Consider the following 27,640-nt stretch of genomic DNA (forward strand, 5'->3'; position numbering starts at 1 on the left):
AAATGAGCAAAAACAAGGAAAGGGTATTCCCAGTAACTTAACAAACAAGTTAAGTTCAAATTCAAATTCCAATATGGCATTTGAACTGAATTTTGGAAAAAACAGGTATTCCTGGTCACCATGCCCCTAGTCAGTCTACACCACCATGCCCCTAGTCAGTCTACACCACCACCATGCCCCTAGTCAGTCTACACCACCATGCCCCTAGTCAGTCTACACCAACCTGCGCCTAGTCAGTCTACACCACCACCATGCCCCTAGTCAGTCTACACCACCACCATGCCCCTAGTCAGTATACACCACCATGCCCCTAGTCAGTCTACACCACCATGCCCCTAGTCAGTCTACACCACCATGCCCCTAGTCAGTCTACACCACCATGCCCCTAGTCAGTCTACACCACCATGCCCCTAGTCAGTCTACACCACCACCATGCCCCTAGTCAGTCTACACCAACCTGCCCCTAGTCCGTCTACACCACCATGCCCCTAGTCAGTCTACACCACCACCATGCCCCTAGTCAGTCTACACCACCACCATGCCCCTAGTCAGTCTACACCACCATGCCCCTAGTCAGTCTACACCACCACCATGCCCCTAGTCAGTCTACACCACCACCATGCCCCTAGTCAGTCTACACCACCATGCCCCTAGTCAGTCTACACCACCACCATGCTCCTAGTCAGTCTACACCACCACCATGCCCCTAATCAGTCTACACCACCATGCCCCTAGTCAGTCTACACCACCACCATGCCCCTAGTCAGTCTACACCACCATGCCCCTAGTCAGTCTACACCACCACCATGCCCCTAGTCAGTCTACACCACCACCATGCCCCTAGTCAGTCTACACCACCACCATGCCCCTAGTCAGTCTACACCACCACCATGCCCCTAGTCAGTCTACACCACCACCATGCCCCTAGTCAGTCTACACTACCACCATGCCCCTAGTCAGTCTACACCACCATGCCCCTAGTCAGTCTACACCAACCTGCCCCTAGTCAGTCTACACCACCACCATGCCCCTAGTCAGTCTACACCACCACCATGCCCCTAGTCAGTCTACACCACCATGCCCCTAGTCAGTCTACACCACCACCATGCCCCTAGTCAGTCTACACCACCATGCCCCTAGTCAGTCTACACCACCATGCCCCTAGTCAGTCTACACCACCACCATGCCCCTAGTCAGTCTACACCAACCTGCCCCTAGTCCGTCTACACCACCATGCCCCTAGTCAGTCTACACCACCACCATGCCCCTAGTCAGTCTACACCACCACCATGCCCCTAGTCAGTCTACACCACCATGCCCCTAGTCAGTCTACACCACCACCATGCCCCTAGTCAGTCTACACCACCACCATGCCCCTAGTCAGTCTACACCACCATGCCCCTAGTCAGTCTACACCACCACCATGCTCCTAGTCAGTCTACACCACCACCATGCCCCTAATCAGTCTACACCACCATGCCCCTAGTCAGTCTACACCACCACCATGCCCCTAGTCAGTCTACACCACCATGCCCCTAGTCAGTCTACACCACCACCATGCCCCTAGTCAGTCTACACCACCACCATGCCCCTAGTCAGTCTACATGACCACCATGCCCCTAGTCAGTCTACACCACCACCATGCCCCTAGTCAGTCTACACCACCACCATGCCCCTAGTCAGTCTACACCACCACCATGCCCCTAGTCAGTCTACACTACCACCATGCCCCTAGTCAGTCTACACCACCATGCCCCTAGTCAGTCTACACCAACCTGCCCCTAGTCAGTCTACACCACCACCATGCCCCTAGTCAGTCTACACCACCACCATGCCCCTAGTCAGTCTACACCACCAAGTTCAACCATCACATGCCCCTAGTCAGTCTACACCAACCTGCCCCTAGTCAGTCTACACCACCATGCCCCTAGTCAGTCTACACCACCATGCCCCTAGTCAGTCTACACCACCACCATGCCCCTAGTCAGTCTACACCACCATGCCCCTAGTCAGTATACACCACCATGCCCCTAGTCAGTCTACACCAACCTGCCCCTAGTCAGTCTACACCACCACCATGCCCTAGTCAGTCTACACCACCACCATGCCCCTAGTCAGTCTACACCACCACCATGCCCCTAGTCAGTCTACACCACCACCATGCCCCTAGTCAGTCTACACCACCACCATGCCCCTAATCAGTCTACACCACCATGCCCCTAGTCAGTCTACACCACCACCATGCCCCTAGTCAGTCTACACCACCACCATGCCCCTAGTCAGTCTACACCACCATGCCCCTAGTCAGTCTACACCACCACCATGCCCCTATTCAGTCTACACCACCATGCCCCTAGTCCAGGGGTCGGCAACCTGCGGCCTCGAGGCCGCATGCGGCTCTTTAGCCAATCAGCTGCGGCTCCCTGGCACAATTTTTTTTTTTTTTTTTTATTATTATTTTGGAGATCGATGTCATACTGTGACACTGAAATGAAAAGATATTTCATCAACTAAGATATTTAGTGAACAAAAGGCTTACCTGTATTAGATTTTCCACAAATAAGGGAAGGACTCTAATAGAGCTGCATATAGTTCAGGGTTTTATTTCAAAGTAGGTCTACAGATGCCAGTGTTTTTTCTCCTTTTCTGTGTTTTATTTCAAAGTAGGTCTACACATGGTATTCTTTTTTCAAAGTGGACTACTTTCTATTTTATAAATGTTCCACAAATAAGGGAAGGACTCAAATATACCTGAATAGTTCAGGGTTTTATTTCAAAGTCGGTCTACAGACACCAGTGTTTTGTCTCCTCTTCTGTGTTTTATTAAAAAATAGGTCTACACAGCCAGTATTTTTTCTCCTCTTCAACAGCAACCTCCTGCAGGGCCTCACCTTCCATCCTCTTTCTACCTTTTTACCCTACCCTCCAATCTCCCCCAATCCCATTCAATCTGATTTGCTGCAGCTCAAATGTATCCCCTTGCCCCACTTTGCCTTTTATGTATTTTTGTATGTTTGTTTTTAGTTTTTGCTGCCATTTTGGCCAGGTCTTGCTCGAAAAAGAGATCTTTGATCTCAAGTGACTACCTGGTAAAATAAAGGTAAAATTAAAATAATAGTTTGAGGTTTTCCTTTGGTAAAAACAGGTAAAAACAGCAATTAAAAAGTCAACATTTTTCTTTTTGTTGCTTTATAATCCCATCAATGCAACAAACTGTGTGCTATAAGTATAAAGTATAATAAATCGCAAATTACTTTGGGTATGCAATTGTCAGGCGTTTTATGCTAAATGTGGGGTATGCTTGGGGATATATAAAACGTTATACACTGTGTTATCTTCATTTTAAGGGTAAATAGGTTGTGCGGCTCCCTGAGCATTTTATTTTGTGGGACGGGGGAAAAGTGGCTCTTTTGATAGTAAAGGTTGCTGACCCCTGCCCTAGTCAGTCTACACCACCACCATGCCCCTAGTCAGTCTACACCACCATGCCCCTAGTCAGTCTACACCACCACCATGCCCCTAGTCAGTCTACACCACCATGCCCCTAGTCAGTCTACACCACCACCATGCCCCTAGTCAGTCTACACCACCACCATGCCCCTAGTCAGTCTACACCACCATGCCCCTAGTCAGTCTACACCACCACCATGCCCCTAGTCAGTCTACACCACCATGCCCCTAGTCAGTATACACCACCATGCCCCTAGTCAGTCTACACCAACCTGCCCCTAGTCAGTCTACACCACCACCATGCCCCTGGTCAGTCTACACCACCACCATGCCCCTAGTCAGTCTACACCACCACCATGCCCCTAGTCAGTCTACACCACCATGCCCCTAGTCAGTCTACACCACCACCATGCCCCTAGTCAGTCTACACCACCATGCCCCTAGTCAGTCTACACCACCACCATGCCCCTAGTCAGTCTACACCACCACCATGCCCCTAGTCAGTCTACACCACCACCATGCTCCTAGTCAGTCTACACCACCATGCCACCATTCTATTTATGCTAGCCTACCCCTGATAATATTAATACATTTAATTAATGTGTTAGCTTGTAGCTAACGGCCTGGGCCTCCATGTTGTGTTGTTAGCTTGTAGCTAACGGCCTGGGCCTCCATGATGTGTTAGCTTCAATTAATTAATTACCGGAATACATATAAGTTACCGTGAATACCTATATGGTAATAGTATTCCTGGTAACCTCTCCTTTTCACAAGTCACCGGAATACATATCAATATCTAAAGTTACCGTGAATACCTATCAGGTTACGGGAATACCTATTTAGGTAACCAAGAATACCTAGGCATGGTATTCCTGGTACCTCAAGGTATTCTCGGTTACCCATAGGTTACGGGAATACCTTTCTCCAGTTACCGGGAATGCTTTACAGATACCTCTCTCTCTCTCTCTCTCTCTCTCTCTCTCTCTCTCTCTCCAGCCCGCCTCACACATTCTTTCTCCCACATTCTCGCCTCACGGTGACTCTGGCCTGTTTTCAAAGGTTATATCCCCTTGTGTCATTTTCTCATTTTCTCGTTATCGACCCGACGTTTGGTCCTGAAACACTTACAGGAGTACTAGAAAGCTGAAATTAGGGATGCCCCGATCACGTTTTTTGCCACCGATACCGATCACCGATCGTCGTGAGCCATATCGGCCGATACCGATCCGATCGTTTTTGATTTATATTATATAATTAGACTTGTACTTGTATTATCTGCGAGACATCGCCACCACGCAACAAGCTCCACTGTTTGTGTGTACTCTAGTAGCCTCAAGCTACGGCCAGGATTCTCCGGAGCTGCAGCTGGACCTATACTCGAGTAGCCTCGAGCTACGGCCAGGATTCTCCTGCGCTGCAGCTGGCCCTATTGGTATAACGTTACTGTGCTCAGTAAGCCCTCAGCTCGAATACGCGTCGAATCAGTGTTATAAGACATTGATATCAGGAGCTATCTGTAGCTACTGCTAGCCGGATATATAACGTTAATACAACGCCTCAGTGAATTATTTAGTTCAATGGGACATTTCGTTTTGAACAGTGAACTAACTTGCGCTAACGTGAGCTAACAGGTATCATACACGTCTCTCTACTAGACTATTGCTGGAGCATTTGTTGATATCAGGAGCTATCAGTACTGTAGCTAGCCGGCTAGATACCGTTCGGTTAGACAATGCCTCATCATGTATTAAACTAAAAGTGAATAGTTGACTGGGTCATTTTGTAACGTTAGCTCAGGGAGACGCCGTCCTCCCGTCCCACTAGACTAGACCCGTGTTTACATGCATGCGGGAGGGGCTGGAGGGATGAGCAGACGCCGCACCACCCGGTGTCTGAGACAGAACCCAGCGAGTGAGATCGGTTTTGACGATCGGCGAAAATAAAGCATTATCACCGATCGCATATTTATACTGATTATCGGCCGATAACGATCGGTGGCCGATCGATCGGGGCATCCCTAGCTGAAATCATTTTGAAGTGACTCACACAGGCGACTTCTCTCTTCAAAGCTATGTAAGGAGCTCTCAAGTTACGTTGAATAACCTCTCTCTCTCTCTCTCTCTCTCTCTCTCTCTCTCTCTCTCTCTCTCTCTCTCTCTCTCTGTCTCTCTCTCTGTCTCTCTCTCTCTCTCTCTCTTTCTCTCTCTCTCTCTCTATCTCTCTCTCCCTCCCTCCTCTTTCACAGCTGTATTCCAGAGGCCCACCTTGGCAGTTAGAGGAGAGGTCATCACCATGACAGTGTCCTCGCAGGACAGCGTTCTCGCAGGACTCCGCCCCCTCTTCCTACTCTTCCTCCTCCTCCCCACCGTGCTCACCCAGAGCCCCCTGCTCATTCCGACCCCCACCCCCCCATCGATGGACCCCATGTTCCGACCAGAGTGCACCAGGAGAGAGCACCCCAAGGTGTCCATCCAAGGTCAGTCATCTACTCTTGGTCCTTCCTGGCACAGTGGGTAGAGCATGGCACTAATACTGCTGGGGTTAAAGGTTCAATTCCCATTGTGGCAACCCATACTAAAAGGTGTATGCAGTACTGTGAGGCACTTTGGATAAAAGTGGCCACCATATGGCATATATAGAGAGGCAAAGTTTCCCTTCTCTTCTGCTGGACCCACATAAGACCCTATTATTACACATAATAATGTCAATTTAAAAGATGTTTTGCAAGTTAAGAAAGTTTCTTTTTCTTTTGCTTTATCTATTTAACCTTCATTTAACCAGGAAAAAGTGTAATCGAGATAAGAAATCTCAAGAGCGTCCTGGCCAAGACAGGCAGCAGCACAGTTAACAGGGTTGCAGACATAAAAACATATAACAATTTATAATAAAAATATTTTAAATAAATTACGGAATCACAAAATATAATAAATGTCTGTCAATATTCGTCACACGTCAACCGTTTATTCTCTGCCTGGCTTGCCTTACATCCAGGGACTCATTGGATCATTGATTTGTTTGAAAAAAATAGGTTTTCAATTAAATTCCTTTCAGAAATGACAATATAATGTAACAAACATGGTCGTCATTAAATGGTCCAGCAGCAAAGAAAAAAATCGCTATACCTTCGAAAATCAATGATTCATTGATCAATTTCCTGTTACAGTGTTTGCTAATGAAGTTACAAATCGTCTGTGACTTTGTAAATGACGAAGGCAAGTAGACGCTGGATAGAGGTTTAAATGCAATGGTTTTCAGATTTCTCCAGTTGATTTATTCAGCATAGCAGTCGCGGTAGAATCGGTTCACAGGATATCAAAATCTCTCAGTGACACACACAGCTCGATCTCCTGTCTCTCTTTGAGTGGTATCTGGTGTGTGAGTGTAGTTTGTCTTGTTTTAGATGAGACAGTGGTCACAAGATGTCCCGGTGAATGAGTTAGCGGGCGAGTGTCACATGAAAGTGTGTGTGTGTGTGTGTGTGTGTGTGTGTGTGTGTGTGTGTGTGTGTGTGTGTGTGTGTGTGTGTGTGTGTGTGTGTGTGTGTGTGTGTGTGTGTGTGTGTGTGTGCGTGTGTGTGCGTGCGTGCGTGTGTGTGCGTGCGTGCGAGCGAGCGAGCAAGCGTGAGAGTGAGAGTGTGTGTATGTGTGTCCTGACAGAGTGTGTGTGTGTGTGTGTGTGCGTGTGTGTGTGTGTGCGTGCGTGCGTGCGTGCGAGCGAGCGTGAGAGTGAGAGTGTGTGTACGTGTGTCCTGACAGAGTGTGTGTGTGTGTCGTTAATCAGGTTACCTTCCTTGGTTACACCAAAACCCCAAATGGTCCCAGTTACAGGGCCTCTAGATGTCTTCAGACATCTCAAATACACATATCAATATTATTTATCTAGCTAGTTTTACCTTAATCTTAAATTGATTGGCCATATGAATTAAATGTTACGTCACTAACATCAATAGCTGGAAGGACATACTAGACATACATCGCCTATAGCAATGCAATCCCATTGAAAAGGTCTATAGATGGCTGTAGCTGATGCGTGTGGCAATGTTGGGATTTTTAAAACGACACCAGTGGTTTTCTTCTAAATGGTTCTGGTCTTATCACGTTATTAATGTGGTTTTTGAAGACTTTGCAGGGTTAGAACGTTTTGAAAGCTTGTTGTTTGTCACGATTGCCCTGGGCCCCGTTCCCCGTACCTGGCTAACTGAGTTAGCCGGATAATTTTCAGCATAGCTTGACTTAAGCCAGACCTTTCCGTTCCCCGAAGTCGGATTTTCTAAATCACCATGGTAACAGATCAGAAAGTTTGAACCTGGTCGAGGGCAGGGTTTAGTTCAGTTAGCTGGATAACCTGCATGGCCACGCCCTCGCAAAGAAATGCCAGCTCACTTCCTGAAATATTTCTCACAGTCTAGATCCCATTATACCATTCTGAATTATGTTTTTGTGCTTCGTTTTCCTAGAGGGGGCTTTTGAAATGTATAATAATAGAACTAAATGCTGATAATAAATCATATTCAGCCTATAGATTTACTTTGTCCTAAATAAAATAATGCACGTCATATACGGCGCTCGGAGTCGCGATACACGCTGCATGTGGTTATTTTAATAACGCTGCATTGCAAATGTGAATCCCGCGGGGATATTTTTAATGAATGAATCGGGCGTTTGGCTCTGATTAGTTTCATATATTCTCCGCTGTATATTTGCTTAACGGAGCGCCCGGATTGTGTTTCATTCAAGCATAAAATTGAAGTGTCTATGCGTGGATTGTGGTCTTTGTGGATTATGAATTACGAGGAATCTGAGGATTGTTGAATTGTATCATCACTCACACGTTATTGTGATATTGTAACTGGGATTAAAATGTCTGATGAGATGCGCTGTTTGACGGATTTGAGCAATTGAATGAGCCGTTGACGTCACATTAATGCATTTGAGAATAAAGAGATAAAACTTCATTCAAAAAAAAAATATTAGAAACACGGGTCTTTTGTCCATTGATGGATATATAATGGATATATTTTGTCTGGCACAGTGGTGTAATGGTTAGTGCTCATTCCTGTCAAGCGGACGACCCGAGTTCGAAACTGTGAGGATTGGCTCGTTCCCCGCCACACGCTTCTTCAAGGTACTGTGTTGATTGGTGCATTCCCCGCCACACGCTTCAGGAGCGATTACCAATTCCATCACGCACCTGTCGTAGTTTGTGATTAGCGCTCCAGAGGCTTCATATACTCGGACCTTCTTTCAATCGTTGTCGGGTCATTTTGATTACTACTGCTACTGCCTGTCTTCCCCCCGTTGTTGTACCTCGTCTACTTTCCCTCCAGGACATCTTTGGATCGCCGCTGGTGAATATCTTGATCATCCGTTTGGAGCTGCGCCTCGTTGCCCGCTTTACGCGTTTGCGCTTTGGTGAGTTTTGGAAACAAACCTTTTTGGATTATCTGTTTTTTGTGTGTTTGGATAACACTGAAGAAATACCGTTTTTGTTTTGTACTGGACTCAGCTAAATTGTGTGTTTGGATAACACTGAAGAAGTACCATTTTGTTTTGTACTGGACTCAGCTAAATTGTGTGTTTGGATAACACTGAAGAAGTACCGTTTTGTTTTGTACTGGACTCAGCTAACTTGTGTGTAGTTTACACCGAAGATCAAGTCACTTCTATTTCATACTGGACTCAGCTAAGGGAGGACTGAACTGCACTGCCTCTGTGTACTGTTGGACTGTTGTTGATCTCTCTCTCTCTCTCCGTTTCCACTCCGAGTTGGATCTGGGAGTATCTGCAGAGCCGCAGCGGCGCCTACGCCGATTCCCCACCTCTAACACCGGGAGGATCTGCAGAGCCGCAGACAACTCTGCCGAAGGCATTCTCCTTTTCCTTTGTTATTTGGCTCTTTTTGATTCTGTAATAAATACGCCCTAGTGTTTGGCTAACTCTGAACTACCTGTCTGTGCCGTGCTGTTGAGGTCGGTTTAAAACCCTAACATTACGGCCCGACCATGACGACCTCAGCCGACACAGACAGAGTCAGAACAGCGTTGGCGGTCCAGATTGAATTGACCAACGACCACAGCCTACAGTTAGGTGCGGCTGCGGCTGCTGTACAGGAGCTCCGAGCCCAGGTCCTGCCTATTCAGGAGTCCCTTGGCTCTCTGGCTACCCTGCAGACAGCCCAGGGTAATCAGCAGGCTGATATTCTTCACCAATTACAAACTCTGAGTGAAGCATTTAACGCCCTGCTTGTAACCCCACCTGCTTCAGGAGTCTCGGCCAGAGCACCACCCGCAGCCGTGGCGGGCCCCGCGTCTCCCGATCCCGCACCTCGGGAGCCCCGTCTCTCCGAACCACGGTTGTTTAATGGTAACTTCGAGGATTGTGCCACATTCATCATGCAATGTGAGTTGGTTTTCCTTCATCAACCCAGCCGATTCACTTCAGAGGGAGCCCGAGTGGCTTACATGACTAACCTGCTCTCAGGCCGGGCAGCACAGTGGGTTACTGCCTCCTGGGCAATGAGGGCTGATTTTTGTTTTTCCTACCCAGACTTTGTGGCAGAGCTCCGCAGGGTTTTCCACCACCCAGCCCGTGGCCAGGACCCAGGAGCTCGGTTGGGCACCTTCCGGCAGGGCAGTGGCGGGGTCACCGACTACGTGCTGGAGTTCAGACTGGCCGCAACGGAGAGCGGTTGGAACGATCAAGCGCTTCGTCTCACCTTCATGAGGGGGCTCAACGACGCTGTAAGGGACCAGCTCGCGACCCGTGAGGAGCCTGAGTCCCTCGAGGACCTATTCAACCTCGCCATTCGCATCGACGGACGCCTCCGGGAGAGAAGGCGTGAGAGAGCCCGACTGGGACCCCCAGAAGTTCCCCAGACCCCCCGCACTCGTGACGGTACTGCGGTCCGTCCTGCTCCCACCACGACTGGTGGTTCCTTCCCCTCCCGTTCGGTGCCCGAGGAGGAACCCATGCAGCTGGGACGCTCACACCTTAGCCCGGCTGAACGGGAGGCCAGGTTCAGGTCCGGCCTTTGCCTCTACTGCGGCCGGGATGGGCACCGTATCTCCAACTGCCCCACCCGGCCAAAAGACCAGGCTCGCCGGGACCCCGGGAGATCCTGGTGAGCCGTTTTTCTCGTTCCCAGAACCGTGCACCACCTAGCCGTCTGATGAGCGTCACCCTGGCCTGGGCGGACCAACGGGCGACGGTGGAGGCACTCATTGACTCGGGTGCTGACGAGAGTTTCCTGGATTTCGAGTTTGCTACCCAGGCCAACATTCCGCTAGAGGACCTCATGAGACCCTTGGAGGTGTTCGCTAGACCAGCACCGCCTGGCTGACATCACTCAACGCACCTGTCCAGTCCTTCTCACCATTGCTGGTAACCACGTTGAGAGACTCCAGTTTTTTATCACCAGATCCCCTCTTGTCCCAGTAGTCCTGGGCAGGCCCTGGCTCGCGCTGCATGAGCCCCACATCGCCTGGTCCTCCGGTACCATCAGGGGGTGGAGCTCCGCCTGTCATGCCCAGTGTCTTCAGGCGGCGTCCTGTCCCTCGCCCCGGAGCCCCCTTTGTGAGCCGCCCCCGGACCTCTCGACTATACCCCCCGAGTACCACGACCTCGAGGAGGTTTTCAGTAAGTCCCGGGCTCAGGCCCTTCCGCCTCACCGGCCTTACGACTGTGCCATCGACCTCCGCTCAGGGGCTCCCCTTCCTGGCAGCCGCCTCTACAGTCTGACCGTCCCTGAGAAGGCAGCGATGGATAGATATATCTCTGAGTCCTTGGAAGCAGGCCTCATTCGGCCTTCCTCCTCCCCGGTGGCGGCCGGTTTCTTTTTTGTTGGGAAGAAGGACGGAGACCTTCGACCCTGCATCGACTATCGCCAGCTCAACGAGATCACCATTAAGAACAAGTACCCTCTTCCTCTCATGAACTCCACCTTCGAGCCTCTCACCCAGGCTACCGTCTTTACCAAGCTGGACCTCCGGAGTGCCTACCATCTGGTCCGTATCCGAGAGGGCGATGAATGGAAGACCGCCTTCAAGACTCCCAGGGGCCACTACGAGTACCTGGTAATGCCGTTCGGCCTCACCAACGCTCCGGCGGTATTCCAGGCGCTCATGAACGACGTCCTTCGTGACATGCTGGAGGAGTTTGTCGTGGTATACCTAGACGACATCCTCATTTTCTCCAAGACCCTCGAGGAACACATCCAGCATGTCCGCCGTGTGCTGGAGCGCCTCCTCCACAATCGGCTCTTCGTCAAGGCAGAGAAGTGCCGATTTCACTCCGACTCCGTCGATTACCTGGGCTTCATCGTGGAGAGCGGCTTGACCCGAGCTGACCCTCGCAAGATCCGGGCCGTGGAGGAGTGGCCGGAACCCACCTCTCGGAAGGAGCTACAGAGCTTCCTCGGGTTCGCAAACTTCTACCGAAGATTCATCCGGAACTACAGCCAGGTGGCGGAACCACTTACCAGGCTAACCTCTCCCGCCCTGCCGTTCGACTGGTCCCCAGCGGCGTGTGCTGCGTTCCATTCCCTCAAGAAGAGGTTCACCACCGCCCCGGTCTTGCTCCACCCAGATCCCAAGAGACAGTTCATTGTAGAGGTGGACGCCTCGGATACTGGACTAGGGGCTATCTTGTCTCAGCGGTCGGCAACGGACCAGAAGGTACATCCGTGCGCCTTCTACTCACGTCGTTTCCTCCCTGCCGAGAGGAACTATGACATCGGCAATCGGGAGCTGCTGGCGGTTGTGGCTGCCTTGGAGGAGTGGCGTCATTGGCTAGAGGGGGCCGAGGAACCATTCACCATTTGGACGGACCACAAGAACTTGACGTACATCCGTGCTTCCAAGCGCCTCAACGGCCGGCAGGCAAGATGGGCCAGCTTCCTCAGTCGGTTCGACTTCTCGCTGACTTTTCGCCCTGGTTTCCGCAACACGAAGGCCGACTCCCTGTCCCGGTTACACTCCAAGGGGGCTCCAACCACTGAGGACCCGACTCCCATCCTCCCAGAGGCCAGGGTGGTGGGAGTGGTCACCTTGGGCAATCAGGGGGTGGTAAGGCGTGCCCTACGCTTCCATCACGCTCCCGGCAATGTACCTGTTCATCGCCTCTTCGTCCCCGACTCAGTCCGGTCCCGGGTCCTCCAGTGGGGCCATACCAGCCGGTTCGCCTGCCACCCAGGCGTTCATCGCACGTTCTCCTTCCTGGCTCGTCGATTCTGGTGGCCCACCATGAGGAACGACGTCAAGGAGTTTGTACTGGCCTGCGCGGTCTGCGCCCGCAGCAAGGCCTCCCACCAGGCACCCTCCGGGCTATTGCAGCCGCTTCCCATTCCGAGCCGCCCTTGGTCCCATGTGGTGTTGGACTTTGTCACGGGTCTTCCTTCTTCCCAGGGGAACACGTGCCTACTGACCGTGGTGGATCGGTTCAGCAAGGGGGTTCACCTCGTGGCCCTTCCCAAGCTTCCCTCGGCGGCCGAGACGGCGGACCTCCTGACACGCCACGTGTTCCGCCTCCATGGGTTTCCCCAGGACGTCGTCTCGGACCGGGGGCCCCAGTTCACTTCCCAGGTATGGCGGGCTTTTTGCAAGGGATTGGGGGCAACGGTCAGTCTTTCCTCTGGTTATCATCCCCAGACTAACGGACAAACGGAGAGGATGAACCAGAGCGTGGAGTCTGCTCTTCGGTGTGTGGCTGCCGAGAAACCCGCTTCTTGGAGCCGGTTCCTTCCCTGGGTCGAGTACTCCATCAACTCCATGGTCAGTTCCGCCACCGGCCTCTCACCTTTTGAGATATCCCTGGGCTACCAACCCCCTCTTTTCCCTGCACAGGAGTCGGAGGTGGCAGTTCCCTCCGTACAGGACCATCTCGACCGGTGCCGTCGGGTCTGGGAGATCACCAGGACTGCGCTGCTCCGGTCATCAGAGCGCGCCAGTCGTGGGGCTGACCGGCGCCGGGTCCCTGCGCCGACGTACCACCCTGGGCAGAGGGTGTGGCTGTCCGCAAAGGACCTTCCGCTTCGGTCCTCGGCCAAGAAGCTTAACCCCCGGTTTGTTGGTCCTTTTGAGGTTCTGAAGGTACTCAGTTCGGCGGCGGTGAGTCTTAAGCTTCCTGCGTCCATGCGCATTCACCCCGTTTTCCATGTGTCCCGGGTTAAGCCTGTCTCTCTCAGTCCCCTGATGCCTCCTGCTCCGGACCCGCCTCCTCCCGAGATGGTGGACGGACACCCCCAGTGGCAAGTCCGCCAGCTGATGGGCGTCCGACGGCAGGGTCGGGGGTTCCAGTACCTGGTGGACTGGGAGGGATACGGCCCGGAGGAACGGAGCTGGGTCTCCCGCCAGCTCATCATGGACCCCGGCCTGATCACCGACTTCCATCGTTCCCATCCGGACGAGTCGGGTCGGGCTGCCGGGTGGGGGGGGTACTGTGAGGATTGGCTCGTTCCCCGCCACACGCTTCTTCAAGGTACTGTGTTGATTGGTGCATTCCCCGCCACACACTTCAGGAGCGATTACCAATTCCATCACGCACCTGTCGTAGTTTGTGATTAGCGCTCCAGAGGCTTCATATACTCGGACCTTCTTTCAATCGTTGTCGGGTCGTTTTGATTACTACTGCTACTGCCTGTTTTCCCCCCGTTGTTGTGCCTCGTCTACTTTCCCTCCAGGACATCTTTGGATCGCCGCTGGTGAATATCTTGATCATCCGTTTGGAGCTGCGCCTCGTTGCCCGCTTTACGCGTTTGCGCTTTGGTGAGTTTTGGAAACAAACCTTTTTGGATTATCTGTTTTTTGTGTGTTTGGATAACACTGAAGAAATACCGTTTTTGTTTTGTACTGGACTCAGCTAAATTGTGTGTTTGGATAACACTGAAGAAGTACCGTTTTGTTTTGTACTGGACTCAGCTAAATTGTGTGTTTGGATAACACTGAAGAAGTACCGTTTTGTTTTGTACTGGACTCAGCTAACTTGTGTGTAGTTTACACCGAAGATCAAGTCACTTCTATTTCATACTGGACTCAGCTAAGGGAGGACTGAACTGCACTGCCTCTGTGTACTGTTGGACTGTTGTTGATCTCTCTCTCTCTCTCCGTTTCCACTCCGAGTTGGATCTGGGAGTATCTGCAGAGCCGCAGCGGCGCCTACGCCGATTCCCCACCTCTAACACCGGGAGGATCTGCAGAGCTGCAGACAACTCTGCCGAAGGCATTCTCCTTTTTTGTTGATTCAGACTTGTTATTTGGCTCTTTTTGATTCTGTAATAAATACGCCCTAGTGTTTGGCTAACTCTGAACTACCTGTCTGTGCCGTGCTGTTGAGGTCGGTTTAAAACCCTAACAGAAACCCTGCGTTTCTAATATGATTTTTTTTGGAATATAATATTAATGACTATACGCAAAAGTAGCCTAGTTTTAAGTTAAAATATTATAAATCTACATGCATTGAGGATGTCATTCTTTATATAGCTCTCAAAGTGCACCAAATTGAAGCATTTACATCGCAAAAAGAAAAAGATAATTTAGAAAAAGGGGGGATTCGAACGCGGGTCGTCCGCGTGAGAGGTATAAGGACTAACCATTACACCACGGTGCCAGATAACTAAAATATCCATTATATATCCATTAATGGACAAGAGAGCCGTACGTCGGCCGTCTAATGAAGTTAGATTCACTGTTATCTGATGATGAACATGCGTCACTGGTATAAACCAAAGGTTAATCAATTCAATGCATATGGATTATGTCCGAAACAGATTAAAACCTGATTAATAGTGAAACTGTATAGCCGGCTCCAAGCCTCTCTGTTATTTCGGGGGTCGCGCCTTGAAAATTGTATTTATATATAAAGTACATTAAGCCGAGCGCATACAGTGCAGATATCCTCATAAGCATCTATTAATTCTTATCAATTAGATACTCTTTGGGCTTGTTTTTATCCTTATTCTGAAAGAGTTGAACTAATTATTTTCGCTAGCAAGATCTCATTTGATTATTCATTCCATAAGCCTACTGCCAGCAGGCACGTTTAAAGAAATATAATCTGATTGATTGGGGTAATGAGGGACTTAAAATTTGCCTATAGATTATGCATTTAACTTGTCGGCGAGGCTATTGAGCCGTACTGCATTGTACCCATTCTGCAATCTGTTAATAAAGTTTTAAATCAATCAATCAATCAATGCCGTTAGAAAATCAGGACTTCTGCGATCGACACCTGCTGTCTTTTCAGCTGAGGCGGCCCGCGCAATTATCCTGAGTCTCAAGTCTGGTTCGAATGAACGAGACTGAATCAGCGTTCGAGGAACAGGAAAATCCCGGATTCAAACATCGGGTTAATTGAATCTGGATAATGGGACTCTTGATCGACTTAGTTGAACCAGATGATAGCTCTCTGTATAGACTTGCCTGAGAGCCGTCTCACCTTTCATATCTCCCCGTCGGAGACACCGGGTACCCGATCCTCCCCGTGATCGACGTAAAAATACCGTACACACAAACACATTCACACGCATGTTCTTTTTTTCCCCACAGCAAGATAAACAGTGTTCATAAACATAATCTTTGTGCTAGCTTCAATAATACCCCGCTTTGGCGCAGAGACAGATCAGGATGGAGTGAGAGATGGAGGGAGAGAACACTGTGTGCAGCGCAGGTCTATCTGGCCTGTTCATCTGTGTGCGAGGAGCCAAGAAACAAGGTGTTCCTCGTGCCATGAAATGGAACAGAATCGTCCGGGGCAAAGCGTCACAAATAGACATTGTTGAATGAGGGGTAAACACGCACAAAATTGCTGTGTTTATTTCAGAACGGGGGCTGTTTGTGTTCTTTCTCTACTGAGGGCTGTGGGGAAGATTGGAGGAGAACAAATAATCGGTGGGGATATTGGGAGAGAAACACAAAAACTGAAGTGGCGGCCAAAGGCTTCTGTTGTTATTGGAAATTTGCCCAAAACCCGTCAGAAAGCATATCGCAGACATCTCCTCTGGCCCCACTTTTTATTGCACTCTTTTTATTGGTTTTACTTTTTATTGGATTCTGTTTTCCGCAGCCTGTTTGCGTCCGAGGACCTGGCTCTGGCCGAGAGTATTGTACCTGGGGAGGGTCACAAAAAGTTGTAGCATGCAGTCATGTTTTTCCATTCGATTTCGGTCTGTGCCTTAAATTCTATCGGGCCTAATTCAATTCTCTTCAATTCAATAAACCTCTTTTACATGAGGCACTTAAAATCGTCAATTCTTTCATTAAAGTCATCCTGGTTGTATATATATTATTTCTATTATATATTTATATACTCAAGAAGGCCATCATCATGACACAAGGGACACACAACACAAACCGTTTAAACACACGTTTAAAGGGCACATCGCGTGAACATGATTAATTTCATTATAATTACCCCATCATGCAGGCAAGGACTGGCCTGGCCGACAGCTGGAGAAATAACGGCTGGGGAGCTTGAGAACTGTTGGACTCTTAACTACTGAACCCTTACCCTGAACCCTCCATTCAGAATCACAATCAGTTTTATTCTCAGTGCATTTACACATAGAAGGAATTTGACGTGGTACATTTACATATACATCTAGTCACTTAGCAGCTGACCCTTTTATCCAAAGCGACTTGCAAATAAAAATAATTGCAACAAGTCAGCAGGAGGGGTACATCTCTAAGTGTCAGTGGCGTTGTTCGTCAAATAGTGTCGAACTTGAGTGTTACACTCTGAGTGCATAGTGGGGTCGACATATTAGAGTAGTATAGACATGTTAGTACTCTCTCACACAGAGAAGACCCAAACAGCACATACAGAATAATATTAAAAACGTAAAAATAAGAATCTTAGATAAATAAAAAAAAGTGTAACTCTTAGGTCTAACAACCAGAAGGTGTTGGAGGTGCAGTAACCGGTGGAACGGCTGTTTCCTGTCCCCCCCACAAAGCCGTCTGAAGTCACCTCCACGCCGGTCCTTTGCTCCCATTCACCCTCCGCTCTCAACTGGGGGCCTCCAGATGTCCAGATTAGCCGGCCCCTCTGCCGGTGCCTCACATCAAAGCCCTGCCGGCTTCAGAGGGGCTCTCACGGCTGGGAGCCAGAGGGCCCGCTGGCCTGTCTGTCCGGGCTGCGCCAGGGGCTTTATGTGAGGGCAGTCGAACAGAGAGAGCCAGGCACAATGACGGTGTCAGCGAGAACCTGAGATTAGCCGCTGTGATTGATGAGCGTTTTATGGAGGCCTGTTGAAGCGCTGCCTCAGTCACCTGGAGGAGGGCGGGGGGGATGGATGGTTTGTGTGTGTGTATGTGCGGGCGTGTGTGTGTGCGTGCATGTGTGTGTGTATGTGTGCGCACTCGTGTGCATGGTTTTTCACCTCATTGAATTTGCATGTGTTTATGTGTGTGCGTGCGTGCATGATTGTTCACCTCATTGAATTTGTGTGTGTGTGTCTGTCTGTCTGTGTGTGCGTGCGTGCGTGCACGATTGTTCACCTCATTGTATTTGTGTGTGTGTGTATGTATTTCTGTCTATGTGTCTCTTGTGTCTTTTCCTGCACATGTGTGCAAAATGCACGATTGTCCATCTCATTGTGTGTGTGTGTGTGTGGGAATGAGTGCATGTGGATGTCAGAGGTCCATGTTAATCTGTACAGAGTGTTTCTGAGCAGGGATAAGGGATCAAGGGTTCTCCAGGCTGCGCCGTGCCTCTCCCTCTCTCCACTGGACCATGATATCTCTGCTGGAACAGAACTATTTTTGAGCCATATAGAACCGTTTAGAAGATGCACTGATGTCCATCCATCAGTTGTAAGCGTTTTTTTTTTACCCAAAACGCTTTACAATTTATTCACCCATGCACTCACAGATTCACACACCGGCGACCGTGCAAGGTGCCAACCTGCTCATCGGGAGCAGTTAGGGGTTAAGTGTCTTGCTCGAGGACACTTCAATTTATACAAAGTGTGGACAATCGTACTGGGAACCTTCCGATTACCAGACGACCACTCTACCTCCTGAGCCACAGTACATACAGAGCTATTGTACATTCTTCCTGTCACAAAAGGAATTATTTTGAACATGCTTTAGGACCAGTGCAGGATAGAGGCCGGGGGGCGGGGGGGGGGTTATGCGATGGCTACAAGATTGCAATATGTCGATGCGTTTTCACTGAGGCACCGCTCCAGATGTTATGAAGCGGGTGTTGTTGACAGCAGGGATAGGTATCAGTGCAGGACGGTGGGGGCGAGGTAGATAAAGATTCTCCCCACTGGGTATCAAACCTCTCCATCACCCCCCCCCCCCCCCCCCCACACCCCGCCCTGCCAGAGACACACCTCTAGTCACATCCAAATCTGCACCATCACACCCTGAAGATACCAGATGTTTGTGTTTCTGTGTGTGTGTGTGTGTGTGTGTGTGTGTGTGTGTGTGAGAGTGTGTATACTGTATCATGTATGTGTATCAGTGTGTGTGTGTGTGTGTGTGTGTGTGTGTATGTGTGTGTGTGTGTGTGTGTGTGTGTGTGTGTGTGTGTGTGTGTGTGTGTGTGTGTGTGTGTGTGTGTGTGTGTGTGTGTGTGTGTGTGAGAGAGTGTATACTGTATCATGTATGTGTATCAGTGTGTGTGTGTGTGTGTGTGTGTGTGTGTGTGTGTGTGTGTGTGTGTGTGTGTGTGTGTGTGTGTGTGTTTGTGTGTGTGTGTGTGTGTGTGCGTGCAGAGTGTCAGACCGGCGTCATATCTATCATACCGCAGATGAGGAAGATTAATATAGCTGTAGAGAGTCTCATAAGCCTGGTCTTCAGAGCCGTGTGCAGCGCAGCACTGAACCACTGCTCGAGATGGACGAGGCTCTGTGTTTGATTACAGCTTGGGACGTCACTAGCAGCAAGGGAACTGCTTTTTATGCGTTGCATAAGGTTCATAAACTTGAATCACTTTTATGCTTTGGACCCCGCAGAAGGATTGTCGTATAGCTGTAGATTCGATAGCTTAAAGGAACACAGCGGTCTTTTGGACATGTGGGTTCCGAGTCATTCTTGCCTTGATACAAAAACAAAAGTCTTTCTCTGGTCTGCATCCCCTTAACAATTGTGTGTATTGAGCTGTACTGTATTGTACCCATTCTGCAATCTGTTAATAAAGTTTTCAATCAATCAATCAATCCTGAGAGATTTGGTGCTGTAGTTCTGCTGATTCACCACTGCCATTGGCTTCCATTGTATCTGAACATGTGTCTTAAGAACCCTTTCACTACCACACTATAGAAGGTTAACCGTCTGTAGTGTGGTAGTGAATGGTTAACCTTCTGTAGTGTGGTAGTAAAAGGTTAACCTTCTGTAGTGCGGTAGTAAAAGGTTAACCTTCTGTAGTGCGGTAGTGAAAGCAAGCGTTAACCCTTTGTAGTGAAAGTGTTAACCCTCTGTAGTGTGGTAGTGAAAGCAAGCGTTAACCCTTTGTAGTGTGGCAGTGAAATGGTTAACCCTTTGTAGTGCGGTAGTGAAAGTGTTAACCCTTCGTAGTGTGGTATTGAAAGGTTAACCGTCTGTAGTGCGGTAGTGAAAGGTTAACCATCTGTAGTGCGGTAGTGAAAGCAAGCGTTAACCCTTTGTAGTGTGGTATTGAAAGGGTTAACCCTCTGTAGTGTGGTAGTGAAAGCAAGCGTTAACCCTTTGTAGTGTGGTATTGAAAGGGTTAACCCTCTGTAGTGTGGTAGTGAAAGTGTTAACCCTTCGTAGTGTGGTAGTGAAAAGGGTTAAACGCCACATAAACTGAAGAAAGTCACCACATTTGACAAAAATGCCATGCTAACATCTTACGTGCCACTTGAAAACAGTAATACAGTATCTGAAGAACTGCAACTTTCAGTGGAAAAAAACTAAAAACGTTTAAGACATGGTGACATTTCCTCACCAGTCTCTCGCCGTGGTGAATTCACAGAAAATAACAATAAAGGTTCATGTGAAAAAGACTACACTGCCGGGCGCTGATTGGCGCAGTGGGCAAGGCGCTCGCCACTAACGCAGGAGACGCTGGGTTCGAGCCCAGCTCCCGGCGTTGCTACCGGCTAACACAATTGGCAAGTGTTAGAGGGTGGGAAAGCCGGTGGGTGGGGATTGGACGTTGTGGACAGCGACTCCTACAGGTCGGTTTGGTGACGCCGGTGCGACGGAAACAGGAAGTAGCGGGGGCCATAGGCGCCTGGCCATAAGAGCACTCGGAGCATCTGCTCTCCCACTATTGAACTTGGGGGAGCAAATGTATGATCTTGCTCCACCACTTTTTGATCATATGAAAAATATGATATACCCCCCCCCCCCCAATATATAAATCTAACCATAACTACGTAATTTCAATCAAATTAATAATACGCAATGACACTTAATAACAAGTTTTTAAGTTTCCAAAGATTGCGAACCCCCCCCCCCCCCCCCCCTGCCCCATTATGGTTTGATCCAGTGCCTCCCATCTCCAGCGCTTAGACCTTTGCGCACAGCGCTGCAGTCTGGCTGCAGGTAGGCTGAGTGTAAATATCAAAGCCCACAGAGTGTGTCATAATATTGGTGGCAGGCAGGCAGGCTTTTCCAGTAAGTTGTTCAAATAAAAGGATTATGTTAGACATAAGTTACTATTGAGTGGTAGTAGAACTTCTACGGTTCTACCACGCAATACAATAAAAGTGTTTCACGGTCCCGAAATGCGATCTGGTCATACGGTTTCCTCGAATAAATAAAAATAACGTTTCCCTCGCTTTAGTGCTAGCCGCTAGCTAACGTTTTCTAGATATGTGGTGTGAGCTGGATGACGTTGACTTCATTTGCAAACGTTAACGCTATCTATATGGCAGACGAGGAGGGCCGGATTAACGACGGCCGCGGCCCGTGGGCCTTTAGTGACGAGGGGCCTCCATTTTTTTTGGTCAAGATTGAAGGCTCTATATTGCAGGAAATTGCACGTACAGGTTCATTAAATTTAAAAAAAAAATCTGCCATGGAGGGGGTCGTGCCGGACCCCCTCCAAACCACACCTTGCCTGTCCAAAAAAATAAAAATACAAAAAATAAAAATAAAATTGCACCCCCACTTTCAACTATAACTAGGCGGCCATGGCGGGGGCAGCGTGAGCCTCCCACGCGTTACTCCACGCCACAGAGAGTTCGAGCTGCTGCGGTGAAAAGATGCAACAAGCTGCCTCCTCGTGTACCGGAGGGGACACTTGATGCAAAGCTTCTGTCCTCACTACAGCCGACCAGTGGGAGGCATAATCTAGCAACGTTCAAGACAGCGGAGGGAAGAATTGGATAATACGAAATTGGGATGGGAGAAAAATAGAAAATAGAGAGAAGAAGTGGATACAAATAAATAAAAAAAACTACACTGCCCTCTCTCTCTCTCTCTCTGCCCTACTTTCTTAGTCATCCCTCTCCCTCACCCGTTTCTATCTGTCTACGTGACTCACGTGGTTCTCCCATTCCTATCTGTGTGTTACCATCTCACTTCTCCCTATGTAGCCAACTCCATATCGGTGACTCATCATTCATATCTCTACATCAATGCACCCACTTGGTTTTATCTACTCCCCCTGTATAAATACTTTGTTAGCTCGCCCACCCTACAGAGATCAAGGCGTTCATTGCCGTACTCCGAATCTCTCCATGTTGCACCATCTGCTTTCATTAGATTCCACCCTCGACTAAAGACTATTTGGTCATCTGTTTAGATCATTCCCTATTAGTCCTTTAAGACTAGGTCAAAACCTCGTATATAGGCCATAAGGTGAAGCCTGTTATCGTTTCATCCCGTTCCCACCTCGGGGGACTACGCAATTTTCACTCTGGGTGAAAGATATTGGTGTAGATCCCTCCCACCCCCTCTACGACGAGCTAGTCAAGATGAGAAGCACGTTCAGCCACAGACTCATATCCCCCGACACTCAACTAACCGCCTCGACCAGTCCTTCATACCAGCGGCCATCAGGCTCCACAACAGTGCGCAGGGACTGCTGCCAGACATCCAACTACAACAACTAGGAACCTAAAAGGACAATAATACTACCATATGCATACTGCACCTTATGTGAATACGGTATATTTCAGTTAGTTAGTTAGTTAGTTAATTATATTGATTTGTTATTGTTTACACTGCTTGTTTTTACTACCTGTACCTCCCCTTCCCCTCCCCCAGAGTCCCCCATGCTGCTATGATGCATGCATTTCCCCAAGGGGATCAATAAAGGAATATCTTATCTTATCTTATCTTATATACAATATACAATACAGAGTAAAATGAGGAAACAGTGAGGTACAATGTAAGCTCAGACCCTACATCCACATGTTGAGCTGCAGAACACGTTGTGGCCCGTTTCTCAGCTGTATTGATTGATTGATTGATTGATTGATTGATTGATTGATTGATTGATTGATTGATTGATTGATTGATTGAAAACTTCATTAACAGATTGCAGAATGGGTACAATACAGTACGGCTCAATACAAACACTTGTTAAGGAGATGCAGACCAGAAAAATACTTTCGTCTTGTTTACATCAGGGTCCGCCATTTTCAATTCATCAAGACATTTATGACATACAGATATACAGTACTGTTTCATCAAGACATTTATTATGACATACAAGACATTTATTATGACATACTAGACATACAAATATACAGTACTGTATCCAATCGCTTTGTGTTGATAAAACGCCTATAGCAAGTAGCGTATATGCAAATAACATTGTTTAGAAATATTTTTGCAAACGTTAGATGGCATGCTAACGTGACGTTAGACAAATGTGTTGTGGTCTGTAACTTGCCAACAAAGAGGCTGCTATTGGTCGAGCGTAAGACACGTGACAGAACTCGCACCAATAAAATTTTACTACGCGATGACCAAGTATCCGTTCGCAAGGAAAGATCTAGTCCTGTCGTTAAAATTAGAATTGCGCAAAAGGTAGATTCTAAATGGAGAACTTTTTATTCCTAAATCTACACCAATAGACCTTTCACCCAGAGTTAAAATTGAGTAGTCCCCCGAGGTGGGAACGAGAATCGTTTTCTAGCCACTTCTCAGGCTTCACCTTAGGGCTGGTCGATGTTTGAAATCGTGGCCAATTTGTTACAGGGATAGTCGGTGGTGGTGTTGGCCGGCCGAGCGGTCGTGTGACTTCAGTGACATCGTCGGTCACCCAATCCGGCCGCCCGGTCGTGTAACTCGACCGCTCGGGTCTAACTTGATCACTGAGCGACAGGCATTCGCAGTCGTAAGGCCGGCCCACTGTGGCTTCAGCCAAAAAAAGGCAGCTAGCTAGCGCTGCATGTTTCATGCCTGTCACTGGAACATCCATCGGGGTAACATCGCTTTTCACAAGGCACTAAGTGTCCACAGAGTGTCCGGTGTCCTGAGCAATGAGACACTTGGACTGAAGTTTCACTTTCTTCTCCACAAAGTGCTCAAGTCATCTTGACTTTCCGGTTAGATGACTATAATGTCCCTTCCTTTGAAGTGAGACGAGGAGCAGGGACATCCTCCCTCCCTCCCCCTCCTATTTATTTGAAGTGAAGCAAACGTTAGATGGCATGCTAACGTGACGTTAGACACATGTGTTGTGGTCTGTATTTTTTTTCTGTGCTATCCTCTCGCCCCATCAAATCTCCCTCTATTCTCACATTCATTCTTCTCTCCTCCTGCTCTTGGTCCCTCTTCTCATCTCCTCCTCTCCGTCCTCTATCTCTCTCTCTCTCTCTCCGGGCTGGGTAATAGGGAGAGGGGTGTGTTGTGCGCTTGGCAGGATGGTCTCTCTATCTCTCTCCATCTGGGTAATGGCGCTGTCGTTTAGCTGCCGTGTCACACATCTGAAGGGCTCTTGAAGAACGCTGGAGCGATGTTCCTTCCAGGCGGCGATAACACTTTGGTTAAAAGAGTAGAATGAATGAATGAATGAATGAATGAATGAATGAATGAATGAATGAATGAATGAATGAATGAATGAATGAAAATTTTATTTAACAGATTGCAGAATGGGTACAATACAGTACGGCTCAATACACACAATTGTTAAGGGGATGCAGACCAGAGAAAGACGTTTGTCTTGTTTACATCAGGGTCCCCCATTTTCAATTCATAGTGACATTTATGACATACACAACATACATGACATTTATGGCATAGGGACATACATGACATACAGGTATTTAGTACTGTTACATTTGTGACATATACGATATGCAAATATACAGTACTGTTACCCATAGATCCTGACAGAGTATATATACATATGATGGGGAGGGGAGTGTACATTAGGAGGGGGTGGGTGGGTGGGAGAGAAATATACATACTGTTGTATACTCATCTGGTTATTTAGTATAACATATAATAATGAGGAGACACGAGACAAGGGTAAATTCCAGTTGACAGCTCTTTAGTGGAAAACTCAACACAGGTGATTACAATGACGGCCGTACTTATTAGCAGGGGGCGTGACGGTATCTAATAAGGGGCAACTTAGAATGTCAATACACAACATATCCCTCCCCCTTAACTTTGAAGGTTCCCCTAAAAAGTAAGTACTTAAACATTAACAAAAAAACACTAAGTGTCACTGTGGTTTGGTATTCCTCATTCTATAATTAACTTAACAAATCATTTTTAAACTTAAACTTTCATTGGCTAGTAACCTTTGCCTGAACTAGGGAAAGAGGGTAGACTACCTCAATTCCCAGACTGAACCCTGGGGATTATTCTGCCCCAATTGTAAGGGTTAGTCTATCAGGAGGGCGTCTGACTCTACTGGGGTAACGACCTGTAGGCAAGTCAGTTTCATTGTCTTTTGGGGAGGACTGTAGGAGTCCGGGTCTGGGAGAAGTGATGGCTGGGATAGGCCTAGGTGTGCCTGGGACAGGGGCCACTCTTGCAGGTTGCGTCTGGGGCTCTTCTGGTGATGAATGCTGCTCCTGGTAGGTCTCCTGCTCTGGAACAAAGGATGGCGGCTGAGGTGAGTCATCATGGAAACCAGCCGTGTGGAGCAGTTGATCGATGTGTCTTCTCCAGATGAGATTATCCCTGGTTTCTACTGTATATGACACAGGACCTGTTTTTGCAACAACTGTTGCAGGCATCCATTTGACCCCTTTGGTATAGTTCCGGGCGAGAACCCGGTCTCCAGCTGTGAAGCTCCGAAACTTTGCTTTCGCTCGCCTCTCCACTTGAGCTCTCTGTTGCATATGCACAATCTCCCTCGTCTTTTGGGGTCTCAGGAGGTCAAGTCGAGTGCGGAGTTGTCTCTTGAGCATAGCCGAGGCAGGCGAGACCTTTGTCGTCGCATGAGGTGTGTTTCGGTATGACAGCAGGAAAGCACTGAGGCGCCTGTTGATGGACTGTGTACCTTGAGAGGACTCGATAGGTCTCTCTTCCCCTGATGGCATGATGTGTGATACTACTGCACCCACCCCATAAGGTGAGGCGTCACACGCTAGCTGAAGTGACAAGGCGGGGTCAAAGTGGGTGAGGGCTTCAGACTGAGAGAGGGCTGTCTTTGCTCCTTTGAAAGCTGCCTCACATTTGTCTGTCCAATTCCATGTTTGGGCTTTGTGTAGCAGCTCATGGAGCGGTTTCAGCCTATTGGCAATGTCAGGCACAAACTTTGCATAGTATGTCAGCAGGCCAAGGAATGATCTCAACTGACTCACATTTGTCGGAGATGGAGCCTCCACAATAGCCTTCACCTTCGATGGTGCTTTGTGCAGTCCAGTGCTGTCAATCACGTGCCCCAGGTACTCGACAGAAGGTTGGAAAAACTCGCATTTGTCTTCCCGGACTCTAAGACCATATTCCTCCAGTCTTTGTAGTGTGGCCCCCAGGTTCCTTAAGTGCGACTGCTCATCCGGTCCTGTGATAAGCAGGTCATCCAGGTAACACTGGACCCCTCGTAGCCCACTTAGGATCTGGTCCATTGCTCTTTGGAAAAGTGCCGGAGCAGAAGTAATCCCAAAAGGAAGCCTCTGGTACCTGAATAGCCCCTTGTGTGTCACTATGGTCAACAGTTCCTGTGACTCTGGATCTACATGCATCTGGAGATATGCCTGACACAAGTCTATTTTACTAAACTTCTGTCCCCCAGCTAAACCTGAAAAAAGTTCATCAATGAGGGGTAATGGATACTGTTCTGCAATCAAGACAGGGTTCACAGTGACTTTAAAATCACCACAGAGTCTTAGACCCCCATCCTTCTTCATGACTGGAACAATCGGCGTGGCCCATTCACTGGTGCTCACTGGCGCCAACACACCACTCTCCACCAATCTGTCTAGTTCTGCATCTACCCTGGGTTTGATGGCATACGGAACAGGTCTAGCCTTTAAACACCTTGGTGTGCTTCCTGGTTTGACTGTCAGCTTAACAGTAATGTCCTTCATGCTACCAAGGTCTCCACCAAAAACTTTGGAGTGCTTCTTCAAAATCTCCTGTAGGGGGCCTGTGTCTCCATCCTTAACCATGAACACTTCTTGCCAGTTCAGTCTGAGTTTCTCAAGCCATCGCCGTCCTAGCAGAGCTGGGCGGTTTCCACGAATGATGTACAGTGGAAGAGTCTTCTTACGCTGATTAATTTAACGCTTGTTAAATTAATCAGGACACAGCCATGAGCGGTCGCAAATTCCTGAGCTCCCGGAGCCCTCGTCAATACAGCAAACAAAAGAGATTTTGCGCACATTTTCTCCTCGTTATGTTTTGGATAACGGATTCGTACCTCTACTCAACGATGAAGCATAACAAGACAGAAGAGGAGAGAAGAGCAAAAATAGAAAAGGAGGTACACAGCGACTTTTATTTCCAAAACGGCACGGAACATAAGCACCTGGCCGTGGGGACAGCGACCGTTCACGCAACATTAACGGCCAATCCTGAAAGAAAGAACAGACCCCCGAATGGCAGAATGGACCGAAAGACCTTTTTGTCCCTTATCCTGCTACTCTCGGGAGACATTCATCTAAACCCAGGCCCGGTCTTGACCAGAACTCAGGCGAGAAGACTTGGTCTGGCAGCGCAAGAAGCGAGGGAGGTTACCATCGCGACCAATATCAACAACTCAACCTGTGGCTACTTCCACTGCGCGGACGGCAACTCTTCCCAAATGACGCCGCAGCAGACGAGCACACGTGAGGCAGAGACGAGAGGAGGTGAACCGAGGGTCGAAACCAT

At 48.7% G+C, this 27,640-nt stretch overlaps 1 protein-coding gene across 1 annotated transcript in view; it reads left to right on the forward strand.

Annotated features, from left to right (window-relative positions):
• The window catches only part of LOC311226084 (semaphorin-5A-like), a gene marked incomplete at its 3' end in the record, with an annotated part of 248,278 nt that overhangs the window by 150,375 nt on the left and 70,263 nt on the right, over positions 1–27,640 (forward strand). Inside the window, exon 3 of the mRNA XM_084311460.1 lies at positions 5,696–5,926. Within this exon, the coding sequence (XP_084167586.1) occupies positions 5,743–5,926 (184 nt within the window). The 5' untranslated portion in view covers positions 5,696–5,742. The remainder of the gene's footprint in view (positions 1–5,695; positions 5,927–27,640) is intronic.

This window comes from Notolepis coatsorum, assembly GCF_963971535.1.
Source record: "Notolepis coatsorum genome assembly, chromosome: 3".
NCBI lineage: Eukaryota > Metazoa > Chordata > Actinopteri > Aulopiformes > Paralepididae > Notolepis > Notolepis coatsorum.